Raw genomic sequence first — 25,783 nt, 5'->3', positions numbered from 1 at the left:
ACTGGAATTGACAAATTAATCCAGAGAATTGTATGTATGAATGACAAAATACCCCTCCCAGTCTAAGTTTACTTGAATAATGCTAATTGTGTTGTAGCTGCTGTCAGATGCTGATATTACAGTATGTTTTATCATTAAATAGGCGGATGAAAAAACACACAAAACAGATGACTCAGTGAGCCACAGTGACTTCATAATATAACAGGATATAATATTTCAAATAAACAGGAAACTTAGCAACAGAATTCCTTAAAATGTCAGATTTATGGAATATCCTTGTGTGCATCCTTGTATAATTCGCTGATTGTTCTGTCCCACTTATTAAATATGATATCGGATCTTATTAAATGCCCTTGAGTCAATATACCTACGCTGAGACCTACATTGGCCGTAAAGTTATTTTAAATGGTTATTATATATTTCTTTTCTTTACGTTGCATTAAATATTTTGTTATATTAGCCAACTATGTTTTTTTTCTAACTGATTCAAAGATAAGTATGTGAACGTTAACATTTTTCCTCCTTTCTTTTCTTGTGTCTTGAGTGCTTTGTCAGTGAGTTAATTTCTCTACCACCCAGCCTCCTGTAGCAAGATCAGGGCAGGGCAGCCTAAGGTGACAAAGAGGAAATACTGGAGTGGCAGGCACTACTTGTTCAGTCCAGAGGGAATACAATCTTTATTGATTACTGAGCAAACTAAAGCCAGGGCTGGTTTACAAATGAATACACCTCAAATAAAGCTCCAGTCACAAAGTCACAGTTAATGGTGCTGCTTTGATTCAGCAAGAGAAACAATGTTCAAGCGGTGGTATAGGTATGAAACTGCTGATTGTGCATGCAATGCTGAGATAAATTCAAGAAAAGGCTTGTAAATATTGGTGCATGTTAGAGCAGGTAGTTACAGCAGGACCACCTTAATGGAATGGGACCTTGGGCAAGTTTCGGCTTTTGGGGCCCCACAAGGTCCCTCTACAAGTTTTTTTCCCTCTGCAGAACATCAATTGCACATGCTAAAGCCTACTGTTTTCCCATGTAAGCCACATAACATTTCGTAATGCTTTAAGCTGTGTTTGTGAGGCCCAGGTGACAGGTGCTGTGGACCAGTGGGCCCCTTGCTTGTAGTACAGATTCTCCTGGGTATCTACTCCTTAGGGATTCTCAATAAATCAGACTAAACCTGTTCATAAAGTGCCAACGTTTAAGTGTTTTTGTTGCGTTTATTCAAGTACCAAACATACATTACACACCGGGCAAACCATGACACAGAGCAGAATGCAAAGATCAGCAACTTAACCAAGTACAAACAGCGATAGTGTTACTATAGGAAGCAAAGGGAGAGTAGCTTAATCTTAACACAACACATTGCCTGTTTGATATGCCTTTCAAACATGTTAACCTTGTTTGCCCATATTCTGCCTATACCCTACCACTAAATCTACCATCCAATGAACCTACGGGTACCTGTAATATATATCATGACCTACCCTTTGGTTGGAGGTGAAGTGAGTATCCTGTTTGGAAGCAGGCAACAATAGAATGCAATGCATCACCTAACTTCTTTCCAAGGACAAAGCAAACTTGAAGTTAGAACGTACTCACTAATTTTACAGGGTCAAGGCTATGGACTCTCATTAAATAACCATAAACTACCCAGGCCACAAGACTAAACAATCATTATTGATGGATTATAGAGGACATTATTTCCTACACAGGCACCTTCCTCCACACCTACTCGTTCTGTGCCTCTTCCCTTTTATTTCTCTATACAGTCATAGTTAGCAAAGTCTCAATTAGCAAAGAGTAATGTTAGCCTAAAACGTAGCCTACTTTAAGAATCTTGTAAGAATCCACTTTTTAGGTAATTTCCCCTTCTGTTCCTTTCCCTTTTTCCTAGCGTTGGTCCTTTACTCTTTTACCCTACCTTATCTCAGCCCGTTTTATAACTACCTTTTATTTCCGTTCAAATATCTGAAGATTCACATTTTGTATTCTGTATATCTGACTGCAGGCAATATTTGAATTAATACAGATTTTCCAATTAAAAATCCTAATTGAAAAAAAAAGCGAATAATACAATGCACTGCTACCATATCCTACTGCTAACGACGTAGGCTGCTAGCATTTAATATATTTATGTTCAGCTGAGCATTTCTTGAGGGGCTGCAGAATTCTTGCATGGAGGTGGATTTGTTCAAAGTGAATGAAATTGTTCAATGGGGGTTGTAGAGATTCCATTCCACCAATACACTGATATTCTGTAATTCTAAGAGGAAAGACCTTGTGGAAAAACCAAGACTTGGTGACCTCATACTTGTGTTGAAATCTTAGAATATGTGTAGCAAAGAAACATAACCCATGTCAGTAATCAATATCTGTACAGTAGATCCCACAAACGAGAGATGAAAGCATTTCTCGGATATAGTTGACTCTTACTTGCTCTCTCAATATATAAAAATAGATAATGATAATGAAAACATCAAACTTTATCTAGACCAGTGCGTGATCCGTCTACTTTACTTTACATATTGTTTCTCTCTTTGTCTATATACACATGCAGAGAAGGAAGTGCACTCACAGATTGTACAAATCTTGATTATTTCATTTTCAGTTGTAGGATCAATGTAAACATCAGCAGACATTATTACCAAGAGTTTAAAAACAAAAAAACTAAACTGACATGAAAATCCCTGTTTTTCCCTTCAACATTTAGCAGCATGGAAACTGAGAACGAGAAGCTGACACACAACTTGAATGCAGGGATTTGTGTATGTTGCATATATATATATATATATATATATATATATATATATATAAAGGAGAGATCTGGCTGCCATTCTGGGGTCAAGAAGGATTTTTTCCCCCTAGTTTTTTGCAAAATTGGAAAGAACTACAAACTGGATTTTTTGCCTTCTTTTGGATCAACAGCAATTAACAGATATAGGAAAGGCTGACCTTGAAGGACCCGTGTCTTTTTTCAGCCTATGTAACTATATATGTAACTATGTATTCTTTACCCCACTCTTTTCTGTCTATTAAAATGTCACTGTATCATTTTGCTCTCTTGAGTGCCTTATGTAGATAAAATAGCTGTATCATAGCCAGCAATGCATGCTAGGTTAGTATTTTTTTAATCCTCCACAGAAGTTTTAAAAATATTTTTAATGACGCATTTCTGTGTAACACTTAAAGTGTTTACTAATCTGCTAATCCCTAGTACTTCCCAGTACACAATTGGCCACTCTGCCCTAACTGGTTGCTCTTGTATATTCACAAAAGTCTCTTAACTTGACTCAAGCAAGCCTCAGGAGGGTGGAGGTGTTAAATTGGGAGGCTTGCCATGTAAAGTGCTAGTATAACATGTTCTGAGTCCTTTAATATGCATTGTCCGAGTGTAGTATATCTTCATCGCCAGCCCCACTCTGTGTAACACAACACTTACACGTACATACATAAACTATCCCCTCACTCTCGCACCACTGACCTTAGGCTTACCCCTGACACTCTTAACACCATACACACACCACTCACTAGTAACTTGCTCACACACACTTACTCCATGCTCACACACATACACATGCTAATACCGTATACTAACATACATATTCTACCGCTATACAGAAACACCACACAATAACACACCACACACTTACATTTATGCATACTATCGAACAACACACACTAAGACACACTCATTCTAACACCAGTGACAAAAACATACATACAGCCACACATATTATCTGTCTCCTATCATCAGTACCTTTTACCTCCTCCTCTCCCTGCCTCTTACATTGCATTGAGTTCTGCATTTACTGCAGCTCGTACTGTCTGTGAGAGCGGCCTCCTTACCATAGCTTGTGCTATGTGACCCTGCCAAGAGCCTTAGTTACTGGGCACCTGGGTAAGAGCAGCAATTCAGGCCAAAGATGAACTTGGTATAGCTCCTGGATATTTACAAAAATGTAGAAATCGTGTCTAATTAGAATCGTTATCTTAGTCTCACTGCTTTTTCCATCTAATTTTTCTTAGTTGGCGTGCACAGAAAATTTCTCTTGTGCAAAAATTTTCACAGAGCAGAAATTTTGTGCGCACAATATCCGCACCGCAATTTTTGGAAGTGTGCGCTCTCTAAAAAAGCTATGTGCGCACGCACAAGCGCACAGCTTAGAGGGAACACTGGTTGGGGGTGATCCTTTGACCTTAGGGTACAGCTTGGAACCTAGGCAGCTAGGAAGGTCCCTTCTAGGACAATTCTAGGTTGCTGTATTAGGCTCCTAGATGCCCTTGAAGATTTTAGTGGTTCCCCTCTTCAAAGAAGGACCAGAAAGATCTTCTGCAGGCACTTTGGCCAGGAAGGGAAGGAATAATTCACATTCCTTCTTGTGGAGTGCAAAAAAGATGGTATTTTGTAATCCACTGTGGCTCCTCGTGAGCACTCTGTTTCACCCCCAACCCCTTCATGTCATATGGAAGCACCTGCACTTTGGGCTTACAATAAAACTGATCTTATAAGTAGTTTCATATGCATTCCAGAGCTGTAGCTTCTCACTCCCTTCTTGCCACTGATTAGCTGTTTCAAGCAGTCAGTGGCAGGTAAGTCTTCCCATTGAAATTGATGGGAAAGCTTTCCAAAGATGTTCAAGGGTCTCAATAGACCCCTACCCGCATTGTTCACTGAGCCAGCTGACTGGCGGTAAGTATCCATGTGCAGGGGGTGTCCACAAATGTATATGGGGAGATTCTCAGCCATCATATGCATTAAAGTGCATTATGCGCATATGATGGCTGGAGTGTCCCTTTAAATGAACTATTGGTTCACCCTACGCCAGTTACCATTCTTATAGAAACCCTAACCTGTCAGTCAATCATTAAAGGTACGCTGGATTAAATAACCTGTATTCATTAAAAGGCTGTCAGCCATTATACAACACTAAAAAGAAAAAAAAAACATAAAATTGTATTAGATGAAGGAGATGCCCCTTTTCACCTTTAGAATGTACCCTGATTTTATGTTTGTTTGTTTTTCTCTTTTGTTAATGTTAAAAAAAGAAAGAATGTTGAATTTATAAGCAGCTATAGAGTGGCAGTACTGTCAGCAAACCCTACTCCCCCAGCCTGCCAATGCCACTATACTATCTCCATCCGTTGTATTAGATGAGACAGATATCATGTTCCCGGCTTCAGTGTGCAGCCTTTTAAACTACAGCCCTGTAGCTGCTCGATAAAGCTGTGGGAGAAGAAGGCAGGACCCACGTCCACACGTAATAATTCTGGGAGGAGAGGAAGGCTGAGGAAAGCAAGAGGCTGATCTTGAGCTGCTTTGCTTGTATGAGGTGGCAGTGCTGGATCCTCAGATTATATATACACACAGTGGACACACACACACACACACACACTCATACACACACATACACGGCTCTCAGGCACAGAGTCCTCCCATCAGCTCCTCCTCTCTCCCATTGCCTTAACAATCAGCTGCCAGAGAGGCCACCAATCGGTCCACTTCACAACTACTCTGTCTTACCAGGCTTGTGGAGGACTTGGCATGGAAACCCCTGGCATGAGGATTCTTACTATGATCAACTAAAAAAAAAAAACTGCCTAGGATCTGGTTGGCATAGGAGACTACAGTCACTACAGCAGCAGCTGCAGCAGGAAGCGCAGTGTAAAAAAAAGCAGAAGAGGAACAAGATCACACATACTGTAAGGTAGGAGCTTGTCGTTGCTAATGCAGATATTTTTTTCAACACCTCCTCCTCTCTCTATCTCTCTATCCCCCCAGCACTTGTCAGATCCGATATGAGTTTCTGCTAGAACAGCACTGACAGAATGACCCTCTGCAGGTGCACTGCCAACTATTATGCCCCAGGCCTTGGGTAATATAGGACCGTGTCTTGTAGATGGGGTGATGTGGGGGTCAGATGTCCCCTGCTGCCACCTGGCTCATGCCGCATGTTAAGGAGCAGACAGGTGTGCAGGTTGTATGAATGACACCAGTGCCCTGATATGCTGTCATGGCCATGTGTATTCAGTGCCCTGATCACTGTGTGTATGTTTGTGTCTGTACTGCAGCATGTGACAGCTGCAGTCAGTGGAATTAGTAATTGCCTACAGAGGATGTTTTTTTGTTTTTCTTTTAATATTATGGTGAGAATATTTCAGTTGTTTTGGATTTCCTATTTTTTTTATTTATTTATTTGTTTGTTTGTTTTGTTGTTGATGGAATGTGCCACACTCTGCCCATCAGCGAATTAGACGGAACAAATTGCTTTGTTCTGCTTTGGGTTTTTAAAGAGCTGCTGGTGTGGGGGGCTCAGGCAGAAAGTAACTCACCCATGTGAAGCCTGACAGCTCCATCCTTAGGGTCTTTGCTAATTATAGATGAGCTCAAGTCAAGCATAAAGTATAGGGACACCTCTAAATGTCTATGCACTTTAATCATTAGTGCAGTTAGAATAATCCAGATGTGAACTGCCATTAAGTAATTACCCCCCCTCTTCCTTCTGTAGTAGTCGAAAGCAGTTAATTTAACCATAGCAGTGCTTATATTATTTATTGAATTAAATGACATTGATCTTCCTGGGTTGTAATACTAGTATATGAAAATTATTGATTACTAAAGCATCCCTTCTAATGTTCTAGAATAACCCTCTACATTCCAACAAGAGGCATTTGCACATGGTATATAATTACATTGTTCATGCCTTTGATACTGCAGGGGTTAAAATTAAGCCGAACTCTTATTTCGGGAATATGTTGGAATTCAAACAGTGGACACGTGCTGTGGGATCATAAGTGTCCTTGTCTATGGGCAAATGTACCAGAATATCCAGTTATCCTGTTCTCTGTTTAGACAAGCATGGCCATGTGTTATGTCATAACTATTAATTTAAATGTACTTCTTTTCTGTGTTTCGCCAAGCAGTGTTTGGCATAAAATAATTGATTTACCTATCTGTTAATGTACATATATAAATATATTGTGTTCTTTATAAGAATATTATTGGCCTTATTAAATATTAAGGAGGTCTGTATGGGTCTGTTGATAGTAAGGTTTTCAGCTATCCCTGAATCAATTCTTGGACATTTAATTTGCCACGTGATGTAATGATGTCATCGGCGACTTACTGACTATAGTAGAGAGATCCCATTACTGGAAATCATTGGACGCTCTGTTAAATGCTCCATAAACTTTTTTTTTCTAGACTTGTGACACCTACTTTAAAGTCTTTTAAACATTATGCATACGTTTATTACCACTTCTAGATCTGCCTGGACTCAGTAGAGGCCGACAACTTAATGTTTTAATACTTATAGCGGGGTGTGTACAGTGAGGATGCAATGATTATTAAATAAATGAAAACAAATGAAATTCAGTTGTAAAATGAACTACAAATTCTACAGTAAATTGTTATTTTTTTAGGTAATTCAACAAAAATACGTACCTAATAGGAATACAATCAAAAGGATATAATCAAGGTAATCACATGTTTATATTTTGTGTGGGTGGATACTACATCTCATGGTTCACTCATGGAAGAAGTGAATGAATCTTATGTGATATTGTGGTCTGGCTCGTCATCACAGACAAGTATTCCGCCAGGGCATATTCATTGTAGTTTTTACGTTTTGCCACTATTTGTAGTTATACTGAAAATGAATACTCTATAGGATATTCAGCCGTATATATATATATATATATATATATATATATATATATATATATATATATATATATTAGATAGCTAGATAGATATATTTCCACTCATCTTTACGCTCTACTGATCAGCACCTGTGGGTTGACAACATCTGTTGTTTAAGATGGGCTTACAACATCTGACACTGACAGAGGAATGTCTTTGTATAGCCCTGGTAGTTACGGAGTTAATGACTTGCGGAAACCCTGTGTTCGACAGTACTTGTGCAAAGAGCTTATTACATAACAGGTAGAGTGATTCTGCCGGTGATTCACGTGATTGTTATGAAGAGGGACTTGTTTAGAGTTATTTACAGAAAACAGGTTGTAAAGAGTCAGGGCAGGAGAATGCTCTTCACCGCTTTGTATTAACAGATCTGGACGAGAGTTCACAGTATTGCAGGAAGGAGCTTACTGCTGTTTACTAAAGGAATTCCTTATAGAGAAGGGAATGCGGAGCGCTTGACACTCAAGGAAATTAATACAGGAAGCAGAGAATGGACTTTCTCTTCTCTTTAGGGACATTCAGATGCCTCTTGTTCTTAAATCCTCCATTTCCTCTATTAGATCGCTTGGTGTTTTGTCCATTACGTTTTAAATGTATTGAAACACACAGGTTTATACCGCTTCTTTGGAGAAGACTGTAAATGGTATGACTGTGGAACTTATTATACATAAGCGGCACCTACAGATATTATTTAAATGAAATCCATGGTATAAATAGATGACTGTGTAGCTCCAATGCTCAATTTACTGTATCATTCTATTGCTTTGGTGCAATTAAGACAGAATCGAAAGAGAGTTTATTCGCTAAAGTGGGAGTTGATATGAGAGCCCTGCATATTAAGTAGTTAAATCAGTAAAATGTCACTGATTGAACTATGCATTTTACAGGGCCCACTCAACCCTTCTTTCCAGGGATGTTCCTTGATAATGAATGATGAAGTCAGCCACAATAGTCCTTCTAACATAGAGTGCGGCTAGGCATTTCCAGCTGCTGGAGTGTGTGGCCCTGTTGGCCAGATTGCCGGTTGGACAGTCAGGTTTAGAACTGAGATGAACCTGACTGTACTAAAGTACATTAACCTAAACCCTCTGTTGTCCAGCAGGTGACCCTAGGCCCAGATTCAGGTTCTTGTATAATCGCAGTCCACCTATGAAAAAATAAACATGTTTCTTTATTTAATTTTGTTTTTATGCAGACCTGGAGGCAGCATAACAAAAAAGTCGAATGACATGTATTCGTTTTCGAGTTTATTATGCGTGGTAATGTTCTCTAACTTGAGGCTGGGAGACCGTGGGAGATGCTGATGGAACCTTAATGCTGTGTATAAAATGAATTGTTAAAGGTTAAGAAAAAAGGGCTTATTCAGGCTGCTAAGTCGGTCATTCCCCGTTATTGGAAGACCCAGGGTACCCCTCCCATCGACGCTTGGCTGGCCAGGGTTAACTTTATTTATCAAATGGAGGGTTTGGTGGCTATTTCCCGGGGCAAGGAATTTACACACAATGTGACCTGGCTCCCCTGGGTGGCTTTCTTGTCCTCCTCCCGCCTCCTCGATATTTGCTATTGATCTTCCTTGTCTGAACTCCCTTTCATTGGTCTACGTGAGGCTTGTTGGCATCCCACTATGCCTGTACCTCCGTCATGCCGTCCCATGCCCTCTGGCCTCCCTCCTCCTTTGTTGGTTTTCTACAACTGGATGTGTATACGATGACTGTTTTGTGTCTACTTCCGCGAGTGCCTTTATTTGAGTTCTCTCGAGACAGTGTGTGCTCTGTTTTCCTTGTTTTCTTTGTTTATATTACTTTTGTTACCTCTCCGTTGCTATATGTATCGCCTGCCCGTATTCGGCTTAAGGTTGTGTATTGACACTACTTCTCGTATGGTTTTTACGGGCCCTGGTATGTCGTATTTTGGTGATCCGGCTATTCTGCTGTCACTGTTTCAATTGTTATTGTGACTTCCTGGATCAAATGTATTTGATTTTCTTTTGATTTGTATCACGTTATGCATACTGTGCTTCTATGTTTTATATCTGCTGTTTGTGGATGTTATGCATATTCAATAAACGGAGATTTGAAAAGAAAAAAGGGCTTATATATTCGAATTGGGAGAAAGAATAAAAGAAGAAGAAACATGAGGCCGTTATTACATCAGAGAATTGACAGCATGCCATATGCTAATCCACAAAATAAAGATATATGTATAAGTTAAGTGCGTGTTATTGTTAGATCTGACTTTGACCCCTCTCCTAAATTGCTTGAGTCACGGAGACCGTATTTCTTCCCTAGATGAAAAAGAAGCCAAATCAGTAATTATCTCCCAGACTATAAGACATATTTGCTTTGAATATATTAAGAGATGTAATTTGGCTACTGTGTCTCTGAGCTCCTCTGCTCTTATGAGTCAAACTTAATATGAATTTGAACAAATAGCAACCATATTGTAAGTCTCAATCTCTCATTCTTAAAGCAGCCATGCAGTAGTTTAATCAGAGCTTTCATTATGGAGCCGTCTCATTCTAATCCATGTTTATTTTAATCATTGCCCTTCTCAATCCATCTTTTCTCCTTGTCTCCCCCTTCCCAGCTCTTCCCAATCCACCAGTTTTCCATCTGGCTAGCTCTCTCTTCCTTCAAAACTCTAAACGCCTTTTTTTTGGTTTCTACATATAACATTGTTTTATGCTGACTAGAATAAAGGCAACCAATCAGATCGAGCCCTAAACTCCTCAGCCAATCAGACAAAGATGTTGCTTCAATTCAATTTAAAATGAGACTTAAAAACAATAAATACTCATTTAAAAAAATGTGACATCAAATAGTTCAATTATAATATAATTAACATCCTAAAACATGTTTAATATGGATAAAGCTTTATTATGACAGATTTGGGAAAATAAAAAGAAAAAGGTAATTGTTATATTATATTAGTGGATTCTGAATTGTTTTACATGGATTGTTGGTCATCATTTTTGGGAATCTCAACCTATAAATGTAGTCTGAACATGTTGAGGAACTAAATAAATATAGAATAAGTTACAAATTATGCATGTATTTTAGATAATTTAAAAAAAAAATACATTTGTCTATTTTTTTTTTAGAAATAATACAAACATCTACAATAATTATACATGACATGAATAAAAAAGGAGAGAGGTGCAGGTGATGACTATAAAGTGATAATCCATTGGAAGTGTGGGCCCATAAAATGTCTCATCTAGAAGCCCTCTATTTTCTAGCAATAGGCTAGTAATGAAACATTACTATTCCTTCAGCTTCAGAACACGGTTAAAGTAGAAAAGTAGTGTTGCATCAAAGATTCACCATATATGTTAACCAAATGGCAGTAACAGTAGTCTTCATGGAAATATTGACTTGTCATGGGAACTTCTGGGCTCCGGCTTCCCGGAGCCTACCCCTGCGGGTTGCGGCCAGGACTGCCCACTGATGTCAGTGGGCGGTTCCGCCGACGTGGGCATTACCACTCACATAGCCTGTAACACCCCCATTTAAAGGGGGATTGGGCATGGAGTGGGGCGTATCATGACCCCACTCCTGGTCTTGGAGAAGCGGTGCTTCTTCCGGAGTTGTATGGGTCAAACCCGGAGAGTTCCCAGGTATGGTCATTATTTAAAGAAACAAATATTTTTAATTATAACTTTATAACTATAACATATTCGAGTCAGTTCCAGACTTCACCATGAGACCCTAAGACTCAGGGTCAAACCTCGAGAGTTCCCAAATATGCTCATTTCTCTCCTAGCTGCCTCTTCAGAAAGCGGAAAGGATAGGCAGGAGGCATCATTAAGTATACTTCTTCCATATGCACTGTACCACAGCACTTAATGTGAATGCGAGCTGAAATCAATGCGAGGAGAGGTAAACAAATTAACATCAGATTTCACCTTCCTGTTTTAAGTAGAGACAGAAAGGAATGAGTTAAATGAGACAGAAGTCTTTCTTAACTGATTTATGCAGCAAGATACATTGGAGTCCATATAAAATTAATTTTAATGCATGTGCATTTAACGTGAAATTGCGTCTGGAATGGACCATTAATGAAACAATACGGGTAAACAACATTTACAACAGAAGAATAAAGCAAAGTCTACCAGTCAGTATCATTTGTGCAGATTTTTGCTTGGTCTCACTACCGACGGGATTCCGTGACCAGGTCAGATCTGCAACCCCGGAGCATCCCCATCAATTTTCATTAATTTAATAGGATTCTTCACAGTTCTATACATGTTCCACGGGATGAATGAACAAGTCATTTCCTCTGTGTAATGGGAATCATAAAAAGATTTGATTAAAGATATGTACAGCGCCTCTTAAACAATCCATGCTTTCCCAGACAGTGTCGTGAAATATTACTGAGCAAGCGGCAGTGGGTTCTTCCTAACATGCGGGGAAATTGCCAAAGGAAAAATGTTTAGTTGGCATATTTTAGAGGACAGATTCTAAAAAAGGTTGGTGTCCTACAGTATAATCCTAATTTATTGGATTTCTTCAGTCATTTTTCTGCCGCTATAGTAAAATCTCATTGATTATAAAGGAGCACAATCCTTTTTTTTAAGATAGATAGACTCAGCTGTTTTCTTGTTAGTTGTGAAATGCCTTAAACCGTTCCAGAAGGTTGGAAGAATCGTGTTTGTCAATTTTTGGAACATCAGTGATTTTTTAATAGTAAAACTGAATAAATAGAAGCCAAGGCAGGTAAAATATGTTTTCTTGGGGGACTGATAAATATTTTGCCAGGAAACTTTATTCTCTGAATTTGCTTTTGCTGTAGTGTAGCAAAAAGGTAAAATTTTATTATGTAGATCTTTAAATGTGCTCTTTTTTTTTCACCAATAAAACATAATTTAGCAGTAATTTAGCTATTGAGCCCTAAGGTGGCAAATTACCTCAATTTTAATATTAACGTAGATGCTTTATTTTGGTAATATGCACTCTTAGTGGACGTTAAAATTTATATTTATAAATAAAAGCTGATGGTCACTTAAGCTTTTCAGGACCTCGGAGGTCCCATCTTTAGATGGAAAGCTTATGTGGATCTACTTTTTGTATGAGTGCTTAACATGACATATTTATTTTGCATTGGGGCTATAGGTTTGTGTAATAGACATGAAGCTTTCTCCACAATAACTGTGTATCCAAGTAGACAAACCAGACTGCATATCTGGGAATTCTCTAGGATTTCCAAGAAGCTCTGTGTGTGGCATTGGATGGCTGTGTCTTCAGGGCAGCCTTTTAAACTCTGGCTGTGTGTTTCACTTTCTGCCTGTTCCATCATACTCTTCCCTCCCACATATGACAAATTGCCCCATCCTCACTTTAGAGGTGACCCTGGATGGCAGTAGACCAGGAAAACCTCTGGGTATAATCAGGCAATAAAGGACAAATTTGTAGGTCAGTTGGAGAGCTATACTCATGGTCAGTCTCAGTTATATCCTATGCCACCTTATCCTTTAAGGAACAAATCCAATACTTGTGTAACTACATGCCATGGTTTTGAGTGTGTTGCTCTACATACCCAGTAGCCCGTATGTGTGGTGTCTATCAGTGGAAGTAAAATCTATGTCTAATAACTAGCGTAGACCTCTTTATTTCTTCAGTGCATCATATCCCGGGGCTCATAGCATAAGGCTGGGATATTGAGAAACAAGTTCCCCCCACTAGACCCAAGGGTTTCTTGATATTTAGTTGCATTGACAGAGGGATCCCACTGTAGGTCCATGCATGAGACCTTCTATATTTTCCTATGGTTCATCACTATTCCCTCAATCTTGAAATGTATCTCAATAATTTTTGGAATACATGCACGTAGGTGGAAAAAATATTATATACATTGTGAAGGGGAAATTACTGTTCACGTATGATAGGGAAATCTTTCTGGCATATTTTATATAGAGTATAATAGCTCACAGTCACAGATCACAAAATATCTTTTTTGTTTGTTTTATGCATGTTTATTAAGAGAGGAGATTTCAACTGAGTATTTAACCTTCATGGTTTAAAATACCAAAACAAATAAATATGTACATCATATATATTTACAGTGGGAGTGTTTCACAAAATATGAAAATTTTTCAAGATCTAGGGGGGATCTGAAGTTTGGGAAATGGCCAAAATCAAAGACATAATTTCCATTTAGCTCTTGATCTGTTTATATGCCTTCCTTTAATCTGCTGTTTATCCCACAACTACTTTTAAATAACCCTGCAAGTGCATTTTTATTTTGGGGGGGGTTTCCAAGTGGTCCCGACATACCTTTGTCTATACCAGGCATGTCCAAACTTTTTTCGAAGAGTGCCAGATTTGATGAAGTGAACATGTGCGAGGGCCGACCATTTTGCCTGACATTTTCTGAACCATTAAAATTAAATGCAAATTAACTATTTTATGCAAAGTTTATTGAAAACGGCATACCACTTCTATCCCTTTCTCACTATCTCCCCTCCCTACCCCCTTCTCACAATCTCCCCTCTCCCTCCCCTTCTCACAATCTCCCCTCTCCCTCCCTACCCCCCTTCTCACAATCTCCCCTCTCCCTCCCTACCCCCTTCTCACAATCTCCCCTCTTTCTCCCTACCCCTCCTTCTCACAATCTCCCCTCTTCCTCCCTACCCCTCCTTCTCACAATCTCCCCTCTTCCTCCCTACCCCTCCTTCTCACAATCTCCCCTCTTTCTCCCTACCCCTCCTTCTCACAATCTCCCCTCTTCCTCCCTACCCCTCCTTCTCACAATCACCCTTCTCCCTCCCTACCCCTTCTCACAATCACCCCTCTCCCTCCCTACCCCCTTCTCACAATTTCCCCTCTCCCTCCCTACCCTTCTCACGATCTACCCTCTCCCTCCCCCCCTTCTCACGATCTACCCTCTCCCTCCCTACCCCCCTTCTCACGATCTACCCTCTCCCTCCCTCCCCCCCTTCTCACGATCTACCCTCTCCCTCCCTCCCTACCCCCCCTTCTCACGATCTACCCACTCCCTCCCTACTCCCCTTTGTAGGTCACTTACTGTCAACTCCTGTGTTGGGAGCGTGAGGCGTTTGTCTCGGGTGCCGGCGCTTCACTGCTGAGTGCCGGCATATGACGTCATATGCCGGCGCTCAGCGTCGGCACTCGAGACAAACACTTCACGCTTCCAACACTGCACTCTGGGCAGCGCAGAGGCAGGCGGCGGTGGCAGCGACGGCGAGCAGAGGAGTCCTGGATTTCTGTCAGTCAGGGGGGCCCAAGAGGTGCCGAGCGGTCGTTTTCAGCAACCGCTCGGCACCCCTTGGGCCCCACTGACTGGCAGAACTCCAGGGCCCGGTCGCAGTCGTGACCCCGGTAGTTCCGCCACTGCCTACAATTTCTTCATCAGATGCCCTTGTGGCTGTGTGTGCCGGGCAGGGAGAAGGAAAGCCCAAATCTAGCGACGTCCGAGATCGCAAGATTTGGGCTTTCCCTCTCCCTGCGCCGGCACACACAGCCACAAGGGCATCTGATGAAGAAATTGTGTAGGGGAGGGCAGGGGCGTACCTAGAGTATTTGGCACCCGGGGCGGATCCTGTATGTGGCACCCCCCCCACACACACACTTTAAAACTACCTGGCCGAAACTGAATATGACCCCCCCACACACACCATAAAAAAAATCTAACACTTTTATTTAAAGTAAGTAACACACCAAAATAGGACAAAACAATTAAATAACAATATATATATATATATATATATATATATATATAATTGTTAACAGCAATCACATTCCTATCATGCCCAGGCATACCCAGATTCCAGGAGGCACTCGCAGACTTGGCATGATAGGAGTATGATTGCCTTATCTACCCCTTCTCGCTCCCTTCTGCCCTATCTACCCCTTCTCACTCCCTTCTCCCTATCTACCCCTCCTAACTATCTACCCTCTCCCTCTTTGAAGTTCACTTACCTTTCAGGAGTCCTGCGGTGGGGGTGCAAGGCCTCGGTCTCCCAGCTCTGCCACTGTATGGAACAGTATAGAGTGATGGGAGTTATGATGTACTTTAGAGCATAATTATATAATGAAAAATACATTGGAAATGGTACAGCATAACACCCATCACTCTCACACATTTACCAATCCACACGCACATACCAATCCACACGCACATACCAATCCACACGCACATACCAATCCACACGCACATACCAATCCACACACATATACTAATCCACACACATATACTAATCCACACATATACTAATCCACACACATACTAATCCACACACACATACACCAATCCACACACACATACACCAATCCACACACACATACCAATCCACACACATACACCAATCCACACACACATACACCAATCCACACACACATACACCAATCCACACACATACACCAATCCACACACATACACCAATCCACACACATACACCAATACACTCTCACTGTATGCTTTCCTACCTTTCCTCTTTTCTCCTTACAGCTCCTTTTCCTGCTCTTCGCTCCTCTTCTTCTTCAGTTCTTCCTTCTTCTTCCGAGGGCACGGGGTTCAGAGGGCACGGACAGCGGTGGGCGCGGCTTCAGTGTTGTGCGCCGGGATCTGACAACAAACCCCGGCGCACAACAGCTGTTGCCGCGCGGATCGCAAGGGAGCGGTATCGGAGGTCTTTAACAGACCTCCGGCTCCCTTGAGTGATTTTAAGCCAGGTTCAAGGGAAATCCTTGAACCGGCTTAAAATCACTCAAGGGAGCCGGTGGTCTGTTAAAGACCTCCGATACCGCTCCCTTGCGAGCCTGCTCCTCCAGCGGCGGACATTACTGTCCGTCTCTGGAGGGGAGCCGGGTGCCGGCAAGTTGGCACCCCTCTGATGAGCGGCACCCGGTGCGGCGGACCGCCCCCCGCTAGGTACGCTACTGGGGGAGGGTTAGATTTCAACCCTGTTTAAAGTTACTGTAGACGAGGGTTGAAATCTAACCCTCCCCTACACAATTTCTTCATCCGATGCCCCTGTGGCTGTGTGTGCCGGCGCAGGGAGAAGGAAAGCCCAAATCTCGCGCTTTCCTTCTCCCTGCGCCGGCTGATGACGCCAAGTCCCGTGGCTCACCTGGGGGCCGTATCAGTCCGGAACGCGGGCCGCAATTGGCCCGCGGGCCGGACTTTGGACATGCCTGGTCTATACCATCGTTGAGGATAAGTGAGTAGAGTGACTATGCGGGGATGTGACTGAAATGCTATGTCAGTCCCAGAGTGTGTCACAGGACATGCCTGTCTGGTAATTCCTCCCCCTGGACTTGCTGAACTCATGCATGACCACTAAAATGTCATGTTTTGACACACATGGTCAGAGTACACAGCATCCAAGAATCATGGTCCCTTGCTTAGTTTTTTTTTCGTTCACTGTTTCGTTGGCCAGTGCTTGCAAATAACTCTCCTGCTTCCATAGTTTTCAATTTATTTAGCAGTTTTCTAGAGTGGAAAGAGAAATGCCAGGGGACATGCATGAGAATGCTGCCAGCACAGAAACAAGGTCTCGTCGTAGAGGCAAATAGCAAAGAGAGCCACCACCTTTTTAAAAAACCAAACAAACCAACAAACAAAAAACTACGTTAGTAGAGTAGGACTTTTGTTTCTTTTCACCAAACAAAGGAAATACACATGCCAAGGTATATAACCAGCTTTATGAGTGTTTATTCTTTAGTTTATTCTTTTTCATCTTGTATTCTAGTCAAAAGGCAGACATTGAGCCAAAATAATTGGCCAAATAAATAAAATCAATAAAAAAGTACTATTTTTTTTGGGGCAGCATGGAATACCCAAGAACACATGTTTTGGAGGGGAGTTATGCAAAAGTTAAATTTTTGGTACAGTTCCCACTATATTAGTAGAGCATAACAATATACACCATCCTGAACGGTTAGTAAATCTGTGTGGTTTTCTGCTAAAAATGGGTGAGCCGTCCACACAAGGCACAATATGAGCCAAAAGGCAAGTCAGAAACTGGAGCGCTTCCACCTAGACCCACAAACTACTGAACCACAGCCAAGGTTTTCACAAAAGCAATTGCTTTCTTCGGTAGCATTAAAACATATGCAAGCACCAGGCAACACAACAACTTCTGCACATTTCATGTAAACACGTCCACTAGCAACAGTTCTTTATATTTGCTCTCTTGTTCCCAGTGTTAAGGTAGATTCTGAATCAGCTGCTCAACGCCGAAAGACCTCACATGCAAGCTACCAAAGGAGAGGAGAGCTTGCTCCACTTTCTGGCCAAGCAGGACACAGCTGGATAGGTAGTGGAGGACATACTGTGGTATTGGTATATTGGTCTCTGTAGGGTAGTATTCCTTAACTTCAATGGTGATGCCAATATTATTGAGATGTTTGCAGGCTGTATCTTTGCAGATCAATGATGTAGTAAAATACATTGTATGGATTTTCCAGACAGACTAAAAAAAAAACAAATGTGGGCTTTATCCCACCTGCGGTTCTGCCGGCTGGCTGTCATTGCTCTAGTGGACTATTGTATTCATTGTTTAGGCATAATAATAGCGAAGAGTTCTAGCATTGCAATATAACATCTAACCTGTACACAATCTACTGTATGCTATGTACAAATGTTTTGTATAAGTGAAAATGGTGTAAATTTTGAAAAGATAGTCATCAGGGCCATCTAATTGGTTGACGTTGTGATCAATTCACTAACTCTTGTTTTTTTGGAGTGTAGTAATATGTTGAATGTAATAGTTGTGAACTTTTTGCTAAATATATAATATTTTGGGACACAAGCATGGTTTTGGGACACAAGCCTTTAAATGTATATTCTTACCACCTCCTCATGAAAACAGGCTTGTGGAATGTCTCACACAAGAAGGTTTGAATCTGGCATAAAAACCCCCCAAAACATACAGTTAACACTTTAAGTGAAGAGGCATCAGCACTTGGTAGATTAAGGAAAAGGGGAATCAGAGTAATAGGATTACAAAGCACACTACTGTATCTCTTTGCAACATATAGCAGTTCTGTGCCAAATTAAATTTATTCAGTCGGCAAAGAAAAGAAAATATTCATTAAATTTCATGACATGGAGAAACCTAACTTGACAAATATAGCAGTCGCAGGCATATAATTGTGTATAAGATAACACAAAAGTGAAATGGAAATCTCCACTAAATTACGGTACTAAAAGGCCTGAATAAAGGTAAACGGGATTAGACTTTTATTTTTTATTTTGGTACTCTGATTCTTCAGGAGTTTCCAGAATATGATAGAAATAATTGTTCACAAGTAACTATACTTATATATAATGGACCACGCCGTCTGCTTCACCATGTTGCCTTGTTGGCCCTGTATTTTGTAAACACGCGACCCAGAACTTCATAAAACAAACGATGGCGATTCATCAAACCGTGCTGTATAAAGCAGCGCTAGGTTACTCCTTTCACAGCAGTGCCAGTAACAGACTGAATATAATCACTCCCTGTCATTATGTGGAACGTCCCTTTATGTGCAAAAGCTACTTTCTATGTACATGAATATTTACTACATATGAAAACAGCTGTCGAGGACTCTTTATTAACATTGAAGGTAATCATAGAACAGGGATGGTTGATGTTCAGATGTTGGCCTTGCAGTTAATACGGACTTAGGGAAGTTAGAGTTGTCAGGTGAGATGTTATTGCTGGTCAAAATGACCATTCGACACACTGGGCTAATTCCCGGTGGGCTGCTGGTTGACAGCACGCCATACTCACCCCATTTGCAGTTGCAACCGCAGATAGGGGGCTGCAGTGTGTGGCCACGGACTGAAAATGCCTGGCCACAAGCCAATTGAGCGTAAAAAGGCAATGTGCAGCCCTCGCCTAATAAAGCTAAAATGGAGCCCTACTTTGTCTTGTCTCTCACTATATTCTGTGTTAATTCAATGTAGCAATATGATTACTAGATTATAATTACAATACACAGTTTACAGGCAATCATAGCCAACACTAAATGAATGGAAAACTGTATTTTTAAGCTTTTCTATTGAACCCCTATCTAGTTTTTTTTGACAGTTCTGATCAATTTGACAGAACACTCTTAGGGCATTTATAATTAAAGTTGAGTTTTCTGTGAATTTTTTTTCTACTGAAAGCTGTAAGTAATAACATTTTTGAGGACCGGGAAATAAAAAAGTATACTGAGCATAAAAATTTACCTGAACATGTAAGAACTTCAAATACTGTATGTTCTGTTTTATGACAGAGATTATAGCTTTTTTAAGAATTCTGACTATATGTCTGCTAGGTTCTGATTAACCTTGTTTAAAATAAACACACATATAAATATTAAATGTTAAATATAAAGTATTATTGTATTTGTTTTGCTGATTCCCTTTGTATAGTATTCAGAGAGCATACCAACAAATCTACAACAAAATGGCTGAAAAAGAAAACAATGAAGGTGTTGCACTGGCCCAGTCAAAGTCCAGACCTCAACCCGACTGAAATTTTGGGACCTTAAGAGAGCTGTCCATAAACAAATGCCCACGAACCTCAATGAACTGAAGCAACATTGTAAAGAAAAGTGGGCCAAAACTACTTCACAACGATGTGAGAGACTGAAAAGTCACACAGCAAACGATTCTTTAAGTTATTACTGCCAAAGATGGTTCTACAAGTTATTGAATCATAAGGTGTACTTAATTTTTCACACATGGATCCTCCATTTTGACTTTATTTTTGTCAAATAAATCACGACACGCTATAATATGTCATGTGTTGTTCCTCAAGGTTGTACTTACCTAATTTTTAGACCTGCTAAGGAACAGATGATTGTTATTATGTCCTGATACGTAAAACATATACGGTAATTCAAAGAGGGTGTACTTTCTTTTACACATGACTATATATATATATATATATATATGACCATGTGGAAAGTTTTTTTATATAAAATGTAAATAAGCTATTTTACATTTCATATAAAAAGGGTTCTCCATGGTCATAAACTGTGTTTGACATAAGTGCTCCAGACATGGCAGCGCTGCTGAGCTAGGACTGTCATAATGATAGAGTCCCATTAAACAATACAGAGGTCTGTTCAGCAAGCGGTATGTTGCTCCTCTGTTATCCCAGGGAAGCTGAGTTAATCTCTCCTAAATCCTAAAGTAATTTAGGCTCTTCAGAATTTCCTTGGAAAGCAAGACACACGACGAGGATTTAGATAGAGGGAGTAGCTTTTTACAGCATTCCAAATGCTGTTTTTGTTAAAACTGCATAGAAAAAAAAGATATATATTATTAACTGTGTTGCTGCCATGTTGACAAAATTTGTACTGTGGCATGTTAAGAAGAAGAAAAAACACTTATGTCAGTATGAATATGTCTAAAAACAGTCCTTCTTAAATAATTAAAAAAATAGAAACCCTGCTACAATCACATCATTCCCCTTAACCCCCTAATGGCTTGTGCGATTGCAAGAGCAGGGCCCTCTCGTCCTTCTGTAGCAGTATGTCTAAACATGTGTTAATGTTATTTTCAATCTTGTTTATTGTCAGTTTAATGTTATTGTTAATTTTCATTCTCTCTCTATTGTAACAGCGCTAGAGAATCTGCTGACACTCTATAAATAAATGAGTGCAATGGAAGTTTTGAAAGCATTCTAGGAATTCTACCCTGGGATGTGCAAATAAGGAGACAATGGATGTTAATTCCTTAGCCACAGCTTCATTGGATCCCATATGTTATCATCTTTATAGTGTACATAGTTCTTGTGTATAGCATAGTGTTGGTATTGTACAAGTAAGCAATGATTGTGATGCCCCCCAACACTTCTCCCCTATAAAATAGAATACAAAAAATAAGAACACTAGGACAGATTAATTTGGTGAAATATATTTTTCCTTTATATTTTTACCTTTAAAAAAAAGAACTGATGAGTTAAGGGTGTTGGAAGTTGAAGCCATCAAAAGCAAGTGCACTAGATGCACAAAAAGGACGGCAAATGTTTGGGCATGTGTACTTTGTTAGCATTTTCAACTGTGCCTACCTTATTATATTTTGTTTATTGTCAACTAAGTTAGCTTCATGTGGCATTTGCACGTTTTAAACATTCTTTTTCGTATCTGGTCCAATTGATTTAGTGTAAGTAACACATATCTTTTCTTCCTGTGTGTATCCTGCCTGTCCATGGGAGCTGACAGACTAATCAATTTGAGTGCAAATGCTTTCTGCACGCCGTGGACAATTTGGAAAATCTCTCTAGACTACTGTTTGTTTAACAAAAAAAGCAGTCTCAGACTTACTTTTAACACAGTAGAGATCAAGAAAATGAAGATAAAATGTACTTGTCCGTTATGGATTTTGATAAATGCACACTTAGATTTAACATTGATAAAATAAAACCCGTTAGTAAAATTAATCAATTGGGAAGCGCATGGTTGGTGTCATTTATGATTATTTATATTATTATGTGTTGAATTGGTATTCCCCAAGTTAAAAATAGTTTTTTGCATGATGAGAAACATCTCAGGTTATAGCTAAAGTAAGCTCTCAATTGCCACTGCAGTGAGAGCAAACTTGGTACTTAGAGCATTGAGAAATAGAGAGTAGATAATGATGTTGCTCACTGCGGCTTCCAATATGTGTGCATGTCACATTGGCAACAGTGGACTGAAGCATAAATATTTTTCATACTTCAAAACGTGTATGGGTTTATCATACCTGCCAACAGTCCCAAATTTCCAGGGACAGCCCTGTTTTTTGTGTCTGGGGGGTCCTGTCCAGTCAAATACTGCCTATGCATAGTACATTGCACTGTGCACCAGCAGCATTGTGTTTTAAATGTATATGTCTAAATGCTTGTAAATGATCTCCAAACTACCCGGTATCTGTACTGGGTAGCCTAGAGCTCAATGCGGCAGGGTCACACAGAGTGTGTGGTCCCCCTTTGTCCTCTAGTACATCCTCAAAGTTCTGGTGGAAACGTTTGATCTGTAATAATGCAAGTCAGCATTAAATCCTTGAGACACTTTGGAATTAAAACTTTCTAAAGGGCAAGCTCGACAAGTCCCTACAAAATGTAAAAAGCCTCTCACATCTTGCCAACATATAGAGTTGCATTCTGAGGTGCAGCCATCAAAACCATGTGTGTACACGACACAGGTTGGTATTTGTACCAGTCATTTGAACAAATAAAGGCCATCACAGATGGTTACGTGGTGAATGAAATGTACCAATGTAATGTGTCGCTCCATTCTCTATCTACTATATCTTAGAAATAAAAGGGCATTCTAGGTTAATTTGCTTGCAATAAGGATTTGTCTGTAGACACACGCCGGCAAGGCTTTTCCTCAGTCTAGCAAGTCAGACGAGGATGCTGATTTCCTGCGATTGCACTTAGCACTTTGCTCATTGTTACACGAGCTCTTGGCAGGGAAGCCTTCTCACTTCAACACTCTTTATTTCCTGTTTTTGTGCTGAGTAATAGCTAAGCACAGAATCACAGCTGTACTACGCTTTGGATGTTTGTTAATGACACAATGCACCTCTTTCATATCTTGCATTGTGTATATTAATAACATCATCTATGAAGCAATTTAATTATGGCGTCTGCTTTTGTATTGTAATTAGCAGCTGTTGTTTTCTTCCAAACAATTCAGACCAATGTTCCTGCCATTATTTTATGTTGTGTCGGTGGAGGTGCGGTGTAGAACACATCTGGAATGATATTCTTGCTTGAGGCAGTAACACATGATACGAGCAGCACATATGGCTGGAGTGCCCTTCCACACAGTAATCTCTTTACAGATTCTAATGACGTTCTGCCCTGGGCAATAATTATATTGCCATTATTGTATGGCATTTATTATTTGAAATATATTGGGGATGAAAATATTAGAGGAACATTTTGGCTATCCCACAAAAGCTATGGGAAACCAACAACATATACAGTGAAGGAAAAAAAATATTTGATCCCCTGCAGATTTTGTACGTTTGCCCATTGACAAATACATGATCAGTCTATAATTTTAATGGTAGGTTTATTTAAACAGTGAGAGACAGAATAACAACAAAAAATCCAGAATAAGTTATAAATTGATTTGCAGTTTAATTCAGTGAAATAAGTATTTGATCCCCTATCAATCAGCAAGATGTCTGGCTCCCAGGTGTCTTTTATGTAGGTAATGAGCTGAGATTAGGAGCACTCTCTCAAAATCAAGCTATTTGGCATCAACTCAACTCCTGTGTTTGGAGGAGGAAGAATGCTGCCTATGACCCCAGGAACACCATCCCCACCGTTAAACATGGAGGTGGAAACATTATGCTTTGGGGGTGTTTTTCTGCTAACGGGACATGACTGTATCAAAAGGACGATTGATGGGGCCATGTACTGTCAAATCTTGGGTGATAACAAGGGATGCACTTGGCCAAAAATGACCCCCCACACCTAAAAAAAAAAAGCCACACTTATTATTCATTTCAATAAATCTGTGGAGGAAGCTGAAGGTTTGAGTTGCCAAACGTCAGCCTCGAAACCATAATGACTTAGAAAGGATCTGCAAAGAAGAGTGGGACAAAATCCCTCCTGAGATGTTTGCAAACCTGGTGGCCAACTACTAGAAACGTCTGACCTCTGTGATTGCCAACCAGGGTTTTGCCAACAAGTATTAAGTCATGTTTTGCAAAGGGGTCAAATACTTATTTCACTGAGTAAAATGCAAATCAATTTATAATTTATTTGAAATGCGTTATTCTGGATTTTTTTAAATATTATTTTGTCTCTCACTGTTCAAATAAACCTATCATTAAAATTATAGACTGATCATGTCTTTGTCAGTGGGCAAAATCAGCAGGGGATCAAATATTTTTTTCCTTCACTGTAGGCCTAGTGCAGAATAAAATCACAAATATAACAAAAGCATCTCTTACGTTAAGTTGATTCCATTTTTTGGCCCAACATAGAAGATTTAAAGCTACACATACACTAATACATACACTCTAACACTGTATGCTTACATACACTCACACTAATGCCACACAATAACACATGCAACACCATACGTTCATACATGTTAATACCACACATGCACACACTATTCAACAACATGAACCAATATACACACTGACTCTAATGCCACAGGACATTGCACACACTGACTAGCACTATACATATATACACGCAATTATTTTAACACTATACATACAAACTGACTCGTAACACTATATACACTGACTCTAGCACCACAGTACAGTACACACACACATACTTACATACATACATATATACACTGCCCTCTCCCACACTTAGTGGAGACCTGTCTCCAGCTTACGCACCACTGCCTTTCTACTACAGCGGGTCATATAATGCATGTTATGTAACCCTGCTGGGCATTTGCCACCCAAGTCACTGCCTCAGCATGTCCATGCAATCAAGCTCAACTTAGTCAACTCACTGAGTATAGATTGTGCAAGGGAATTCATCCTTTTTCACAACAGAAGCTCTTTGGGTAGCCTGTCATAATTCATAGTAATATTGGAAATATCAGATACTTACCTTACTTGCAAACCTTCAGTTTAGTGATTACGTCTTTTATTAAACAGCAATATGTTTGCCTGTCATGTCTAAGAAATAGATCATTCACAGCAAATCGGAATGTTTATATTTCATAAATAAGATATTATTCTTTATTATTCTTTGAAATGCATGTAATAATGCCTTAATTACAAATGCAGCTATGAGTAGCTCACAGTTACATTAAAAAAGTATTGCCCCCCCCACCCTAAAACCAGAGCTCCTAAACCAAAAAAATACCGCAAGGACCATTTGAAATGTTGGCAGCTATACACACACACAGACACACACACACACACACATATAAATATATATACTGTGCTTTTCAACAGATATTGGCTAACTGACGCTTGGGCTGTTTCTTTGACCTGGTTGATCTATATCTAAAATAGGCAGTAACTAAAAAGAAACAAAAACTGACTTGAGAAGCCAAGAGAACAGGAGTATCCCAGGAGGGAATTCTAGAATGGTAACTTTATAGCATACAGCCAAAGAAACATTCATGGGAAAACGTCGAAAAAGACTGTTCTACCACACCAGGATCAATA

The 25,783-nt window shown here is 40.0% G+C and overlaps 1 protein-coding gene across 2 annotated transcripts in view; it reads left to right on the top strand.

Annotated features, from left to right (window-relative positions):
• Nucleotides 1–5,279: 5,279 nt before the first annotated feature.
• Nucleotides 5,280–25,783, top strand: part of CCSER1 (coiled-coil serine rich protein 1) — a 352,242-nt gene continuing 331,738 nt past the window's right edge. The window contains exon 1 of one of the 2 annotated variants that reach the window (XM_053461592.1): nt 5,280–5,700. In XM_053461592.1, coding sequence (XP_053317567.1) covers nt 5,326–5,700 — 375 coding nt within the window. In that variant the 5' untranslated portion in view covers nt 5,280–5,325. Of the gene's footprint in view, nt 5,706–25,783 lie in introns of both variants that reach the window. The other variant, XM_053461593.1, reaches the window with a different exon arrangement.

This window comes from Spea bombifrons, chromosome 1 (assembly GCF_027358695.1).
Source record: "Spea bombifrons isolate aSpeBom1 chromosome 1, aSpeBom1.2.pri, whole genome shotgun sequence".
Classification (NCBI taxonomy): Eukaryota; Metazoa; Chordata; class Amphibia; order Anura; family Pelobatidae; genus Spea; species Spea bombifrons.
This window is presented reverse-complemented; position numbering and strand designations above follow the sequence as displayed.